This window comes from Oryzias melastigma, linkage group LG12 (genome assembly GCF_002922805.2).
Source record: "Oryzias melastigma strain HK-1 linkage group LG12, ASM292280v2, whole genome shotgun sequence".
NCBI lineage: Eukaryota > Metazoa > Chordata > Actinopteri > Beloniformes > Adrianichthyidae > Oryzias > Oryzias melastigma.
The window spans coordinates 2,126,686-2,134,242 of NC_050523.1; the positions used below are offsets into that span (position 1 = coordinate 2,126,686).

The window sequence follows — 7,557 nt, forward strand, 5'->3', positions numbered from 1 at the left end:
AGCAAATATTTTAAATGGCTATCAGCTTCAGCGTTTTCAGCTATCAGCACTAACATCTTCAGCAGCCAAATTCAGCTTACATAATTCACAGTAGCATTATCACAGGTAATGCTGTATATCTGGTTTTTAGTTAGCTTAAAGCTAATGATGGTTAAGATGTGAGCTTAACATCCAGTTTGCGAAAGACCCGATTAGTCGACTAATTGGATAAAATAATCAGTGATTAGTCGACTATTAAAATAATCATTAGAGGCAGCAATACTTCTTCCCTACGTTTAAATCTAGACTCCAAACTTACTTGTTTAAATCCACTTTCCCACTTTGATTTTCTGTCTATTCTCTGCTGTCTTACTTATGTTATTTTACTTTATTGTTCTCTACTTCTGTGTATTTATTCTGTTGTTTTTCTATGTACAGCGTCCTTGAGTGACATGAACGGCGCTTCAAATAAAATGTATTACTATTATTACACCGTGTAGTCCAAATCAGTTGTTATTTTAAGCAGAAATGGAGCGATTGTAATGTATGTCGCTTAGAACAAAATTAAAAAAATAAACAGCTTTTCTAGAAATATTTTTCGACTAAACTACATCTTTGACATTACAGTCCAAGCTCATGTGTCCATGTTGCAGTTTTTTTATTTAATCCAAAGTATAAAACAGTAAATAACTGGCACACAATGTCAACCAAAAGAAACTAGAAACCTAAAGACAGCGCGTCGCCTTGCAGGACAGCCACCTACAGTGATGTTTGTCTGACATCCAGAACGTTCTCTCTGACCTCCACCTCTGACATGTGCTCCCTCACTGTCGTCCTGTAGCTCAACTTAAGGGAGTTCTGACCTTCTGAGGCTGAGTTCCTGTCATGAAGCTGCCTTCACCTGCCCTGTCTGAAGACCTGCTCTGACTCTAGCCCTCCCAGGGCGGGCTGCGGCGCCCGTCCACGTCCGTCTCCACGTGGTACAGCATGTCGGCCAGCGTGTGTTCGATCACCGCCCCCCAGCCCATGTCGCTAATCTGGAGGGAGAAAAACGAACAGCGTTGAAGGAAGGAGGAACCGAGCGGAGCGGAGAGGTCAGCAGGTCCAGGATCTCACCGGCTGGTACTTGACGTCCTTTGGGGCGAACTTGAAATGTGGACCGAAGTTGACAGAAACCTGCAGAAGAAGCAGCGTCAGCTCAGTGAAGCGAACAGAAAGGTCAAAGGTCAGCGTGAGGTCAGACCGTGCAGCTCTTGTAGAGGGAGATTGCAGGGTAGTAGATCCCTTCAAACAGGTTCTCAAAGGCGACCCCTTGGCTCACTCCGTTCTTGTAGAAAATCATCTGAAACAGACGGAGGCGTGAACAGAAGCCGGGACCATCTGGACCTGCGTGGAGGAGCGGCTCTCACCCTGCTGGGGCTCGTGGCTTTCAGCGCCTTCTCTGCTTTGTCCACGTAGTCCTTCTCCTCGAAGTACAGGTAGCTCTTGAACTTAATGAGCGCCTGAAACCAGAGTTAAGAGGACACTTTAGTTCAGAGGATCCAACCTGTGTGGTTCAGGTTGTGGAGGAACCGGCCGCTACCTTGTCTTTGTAGGTGTCGGGCAGAGACCGGGCCGTCTCCGTGCCGTCCGGCAGCTCGATGAAGAAGCCCAGCGTGTCGCCCTGACCGTACCCCGACGAGTAGTGCTTCCCGATCGACTGGTGAAACCGGGTTCCTTTTTTACTGCGCCACGAGTAGCTGAACTTGTCATAACCCAGAGGTGCCTGGAGATTACCTGGAGAGGAGACACAAAGCCCCGCCCACTGAGTAGTCGTCACTTCCTGTTATTATATGGAATATAGGATACAGACTGTAATTATACTCAGTTGGTGTTCTAATAAAGAAGGGAAGCTGAATATTGATTTTTTTTAAGTTAAATGTTACATGCTAAATTTATGGAAGTTTTTTTTTCAGCCATAATTCAAAAGTAACATGAAATTCTCAATTGCAAGATCTTAAAAATAAGAAACTATCAGACAAAATTTAGGGCTGCCACGATTAGTCGACAAATCGACTATTAAAATACTCGATTAGTCTTTACCTTATAATATATGGAGTCAGACTGTAGTAAAGTTAAAAGTTATAATGTCATTCTGATAGCTTTTGGACTATTTTGGCATTTATTAAGGTTTTTTATGCTATTCTAGAGTTTAGCTAATATTTTTGCTGCATGCTAGCTATTTTGGCTAATTTAGCTAATTTCTTTGTTTGTTTTTTAGGCTATTTTGAAGTTTAGTTAATATTTCAGCTACAGGTACATGCTAGGTATTTGGCATATAATTTGGCATCTAGTGTTTTCAGCTATCAGCTTCAGCAAATTTATTCAAAGAAAAAAATTAACAATAAAAGTTAAAAGTGCTATTTTTTCTGCACATACATTAAGTCTACTCATTCTCTGTTCTACTTACTGCTTCTGCATATATACATGACATCATTCGTATGATCCAAAAATGTGTGAATTATTTTTATCATTTCTCTCTGGATAGAAACTAAAACACCTTTTTCCACCATAAAATAATATGTGCTTTAAACCTATTTTAACAAGTAGCTCACAGAAGATCAACCTTTTTATCAATATTCTGCACAGGCGTGTCAGGAAATAAATTTACAGAGTTTAGTTTCTCTTTTCCTCAGCCATAAATTCACAAAACCGAATAAATAAAACTAAATCAATGCTAAAAGAAAGTAAAACTTAAAAATGTCTTTTTCTTCAGCCAAAGAGGCAAAAGAGTTTCTGAGCCTCGGTAGCAGACACCGGGTTGGATAAATATGGAGACTTGATTGGATTGACCAATCAGCATGAACCGTCTTGTCTGTGATTGGCCGTTTGATGCCACAACCATCTCACTAAACTCTGAGACGTGAACCGAAATCAAAGATCGGGAGAGAGTGAGATGCAAGACAAATCATCTGAACACACAAAAATGAATTTTGAAAGGAAATCATTTGTTTTCATTTGCTAGTTAGAAAGTTTTTGTTTTTAAAACTGAACATTCTGGTTGCAATTTAGGAAACTTTGATCAAAACTGTGACTTTTCTTCATTTCGTCACTTCATACGACACATTTTAACTTAAAAGCTATTTGCTAAATAAAGCATTTAGCATGTTAAAAGATGTCATGCTAGCTGGTATTATTAGCAGTAATACATTAGCTAAGACGGCTACAAAGAAGCTGAACAAGCTAAGTTTGAGAATTTGACTCCGTTTTTTGAGATACGAACCGAGAGGTTGAGACCAGCCGAGCCGGGCGGCCGTCTCTGCAGGCATTTCGTCCACCGTCACCTCAAAGAACCAGGCGCCTTTCCTCACTCCATGTGAAGCTCGGACCATGGAGTAGCCCTTCTCCCCCGTAACCGTCAGCCGGTCGTCTGAAATCTTCAGCTGCGGCGCTGCAGAGCATCACAAACACACAAATGAATCCTGAGAACGAGCCTGGAGACCGCCAGCCTGCATCTCCGAGTACCTCTGTCATGTAGGGCCAGCAGAACCTTCTCATACAAACACGACCGATACAGATCCCCCGGTATGGGTTTGCCGGCCCAGCAGTCCAGCTCCAGTTTCTCTGGATCCGGAGCGTGAGGGTCCGGTTCTGCCAGGATGTAGCGGTACCCGTCTTTGTTGAAAGGATGCTCGAGCGGGTAGCCGTGAGGAGGCAGCCGCTGAGCGGAGAACAGAGGGTCACTGCAACAGAGATGGAGAAGTGATCCTTCAGTCATCAGAAAGAGAAGACTCCGTCACTCGGACCATAAATCCCACAAAAACCTGGACCGTCTCAGTCAAAGATCTTCTCTCTCGCCTTTAACTGAACCACAGCAAAACCTGAAGAACGTTTGAACCATTTTTAAAGGAAATGAAGGAGAACAGACGATCTCAGGAGTGTAGACGTTCAGTTTCCTACAGAAAAAATCCAGTTGTCAAATGATCGCGTTAATCACAATTAATTAATTACAGACATTTTAGTACGTTGCATTTTTTTAATTGGATCAATCTAATTTTTGGATTTGGGGATGGTCACTTCTGAGTTCGGCACACCTGGAGGAGCATTTCATCCAGCTCATATCATCAAACTAAATTTGAAATACATTACTAGAAGAGATGCATTACCAGTGATGATGCTGATGAGGAATGTGGTCACTGAAGATGCTAAAGGCATTTATTTTAATTGCTGGATTAAGTCGTAAACGTTTCAAATTTTTTGATGAAAAACTAGCATCATTTGGAGAAAGTGCACAAAGAATTTGAAGAAAAAAAAAAAAAAACGGAACGTTGCTGAACTCTTAACTCTAATATGAGCTTAACTCAAAATTTAAAAAAAAAACCCAGTAGATGCTAACACATAACTAAAATATTAGCTTAACCTTAGAATTAGCCCGAAAAACCTAAGTAGATGTCAAATTAGCCAAAAAAGCTAACACATTGGTAAAATACTAGCTTAACTCCATAGTAGCACAAAATCCTAATTAGATGCTAAATTAGCTAAAAATGTTAGCATGGTGCTAAAACATTAGCTACATTTAAAGTTAGCCTTAAAACCTCAGTAGCATTGATGTCCTTAACATCCTGAACGTTTTGATACTAAACTTGCATCATTTGCAGAAAGTGCACAAACATTTAAAGAAATAAGTGAAAAAAATTGATTGCATAAAATTTCAATAATTCCTTACAATTAAAAAAAATGATGTAAGTAAAAGTAAAAGCATGAATGTCCCGAACATGCTGAAAATTATTAATTGAATACATTAGAAAAAAATACTATTTATTTTGAGTGGGGTGAAACATTTTAGAGAAGTTTTCCTACTGTTTTTTTTTGGTAATTTGTTCAAGATTGAAAGAAAAAAATTGCTGCTCGGTGGTGTCAAAGTAAAGGTTAGAAGTCTTTTAAAAAAAAAAAAAAACCTTAACAAGCCACCTTTATAGTTTTTGATTTGATCTTTTACTGCATCACAATGTCACAAACTTAAATAGAATACCTCAAAATAAGTCTTTTAACAGCAATTATTAGGTTAAAAAACCATTGTGATTAAAATTGATTAATTAATTACAGCTCACGATTAATTAATCGCAAACAAAAATTAATAGCATAACAGCACTAAGAAACAGATTAATTTTTCCTTTGAAGCTTTTATGTGAGGGTTGAATTAAATAAAGATATTTGATGAAAGCTGTGAACGCCCACACAGTCGGTATTATATTTGGGTAATATCTCTGAAACAGACGCAGCTTAAGACCAATATTTGGTAAAAATATTGTTAACTGCAGCTAGGAATGCCATTACAAGGAGTCGGAGTCACCAACTCGGAGAGAATGGACGATACTGTGGAATATATCTTCATTATGACAAATTCAGGAAAAAATGGGACAAGAACTCTCTGGTCATTGGATGATATTTTTAGTTTATGTTTCCGGAATGATTGTTGTCATGACAGGTTTCTCCTTTTTTTAAAAAATATTTTTGAGATTACAATTTTATAAAAAACAAAAAATCTATGGAGAAAAAACGCAGGTGAAGTAAAATTCTTTAACACCCTGTTTATATATATATATATATTTTTTTTTTTTAAGCTGTCGACATTAAATTACAGCTAAAAGTGTGAAACAATCAAAGAAAACAAAGCCAAAGCTTTATAAGGCAGTTTGCTACATTTTTGAATAAACCTTTATTTAAAACAAAAAAAAAACACAAAAAACTGAACCTCCATAAATTAGGACGCAATTTTTTAATCACAAAGTTTTCATCTTTGCTGTCACTTTTACCGTTTCCTGAAAAGTTGTGATAGAGAATCTGAAGTTTGTCCATAAAAAACTCTGCAGCTGCTCTGAACACACAGGTGTGTTTCTGCGGCGTTACCTGCGCGTTCTCTTCGCCGCCCCTGCCGCCGCGCCCTCCTGCTGCTGCTGCTGTTTGCGTTTGGCTCCTCTGCCTTTTCCAGGACCGGGGGCCAGAGCACCTTCAGGACAACACCACAAAGTAATAAACCGCGTGAAAAACGCACAAAGACACACAAACAGGCGTCAGCGGCAGAGACGACGTGCGGACAAAACCGCCAGGCTGCTGCAGCGTAAACAAATCAATCGATTCAGTCTGTAAGATTTGATAAAATATTGATTTGATTTCCATCATAAACATTTTTTTTATTTGAAAAAACTATGTTCAAATGTATATGAATTTAAACTGAACTGATACTTTCATTAGAATCTGTTTATTCTTCTGAAAGCTAAAGGATAATTATATTTTTAGAGTAAAGATAATTCAGCTTGATTAGTATTTAAAGCCAAAAAAATAGTTTTAAATATAACACTTTTTGATGATAATTTATTTAAAGACCCACTCCGATAAAAATGGTGGTTTTAACCAGGGTCTGAGTCAAGGATGTCAAACTCAATCGCACAAGGGACCAAAATCCAAAACATACCTGAGGTTGATCAGGATAAACATTATTGAAGAAGATAAAACTACATTTTTAAAACTTTAAAACTAACTTTTTAACATAATTATGAACTAGATACATAGCATTTCCAGTGATAATGCTAGTGTGAATACTGGAAGCTGAATTTGGCCCTGAAGATGCTGAAATTGATAGCTGAAAATGCTGAGACTGATACCCAGTAGGAATATTATCTAAATGCCAAATTAGCCTAAAAAACTGAAAAAATGACCTAGGTTAGCCAAAACAGCTAGCACATAGCTTCAGAAATAGCTAAACTTTTAAAAAAGGCAAAACAAAAATCACAAAAAAGGCTAAATTAGCCAAAACAGCTAGCATGTAGCTGAAATATTAGCTAAACTCCAAACTAGCCTAAAAAAATCTTAGTAAATACCAAAATACTCCAAAAAGCTACAGAATGCTAATTTTTAAAACTTTAAAATCATAAATTTTTAACATAATCATGAATAATAAAAAGACAGGAATATTATTCCAGAATAAATCAACTTAAACCTTAAATAACTTTCAATATTTTACTCTCTATAAAAATAGATTTTGTCAAAATTATTCAAGTTAGAAATGAGCACAAGATAACATCGGGTCATTAATAATAAAATAAAATGGTCTGGAGGGCCGGATCCGGCCCCTGGGCCGTGACTTTGACACATGATTTAAACCAATAACCTGAGGATGCAACAAAACAGGGAAGCACTAAGGATGAGGGAGAATTCCGTCTAAGTTTTGTTCGTCGCTGTAAAAACACACAAACGCACAGGAAGCAGCTCTCAGGTTAACACAAGCAGACAAAAGACACAAAGAGGCAGAAAAATTCTCATCTCTGATTGGTTTCAATTCCAAGAGAGTCAGAGTTTATGTCACTGGAGCAAAAATAATCTTAATCTTTTAATCACGTAAACTGATTTATTTTAAAATGTTTAATTATTGTTGTTGATTTTGATTGAAGTCACACATTCTAATTTGGGCAACAAAATAATGAACATTTCCGGGGGAGGGGGGCAGATGAGGCAACAGCGAATCAAAAACGGCGCTCTGCTCCATCAGCTGTCATGGAGGTCAGAGCGCCGTTCAGAAGCTTTCTGAAGCCCATTAGC

The 7,557-nt window shown here is 38.2% G+C and overlaps 1 protein-coding gene across 3 annotated transcripts in view; it reads right to left on the reverse strand.

The window, feature by feature from the left end:
* Nucleotides 1–620: 620 nt before the first annotated feature.
* ash2l (ash2 like, histone lysine methyltransferase complex subunit) overlaps nucleotides 621–7,557 on the reverse strand; it is an 18,940-nt gene continuing 12,003 nt past the window's right edge. For all 3 annotated transcript variants that reach the window (XM_024298768.2, XM_036214420.1, XM_036214421.1), the window contains 8 exons: nucleotides 5,869–5,968; nucleotides 3,484–3,701; nucleotides 3,242–3,409; nucleotides 1,562–1,755; nucleotides 1,389–1,481; nucleotides 1,223–1,321; nucleotides 1,096–1,155; nucleotides 621–1,016 (listed from right to left, as the gene is read on the reverse strand). In XM_024298768.2, the coding sequence (XP_024154536.1) occupies nucleotides 909–1,016; nucleotides 1,096–1,155; nucleotides 1,223–1,321; nucleotides 1,389–1,481; nucleotides 1,562–1,755; nucleotides 3,242–3,409; nucleotides 3,484–3,701; nucleotides 5,869–5,968 (1,040 nt within the window). In that variant the 3' untranslated portion in view covers nucleotides 621–908. The remainder of the gene's footprint in view (nucleotides 1,017–1,095; nucleotides 1,156–1,222; nucleotides 1,322–1,388; nucleotides 1,482–1,561; nucleotides 1,756–3,241; nucleotides 3,410–3,483; nucleotides 3,702–5,868; nucleotides 5,969–7,557) is intronic.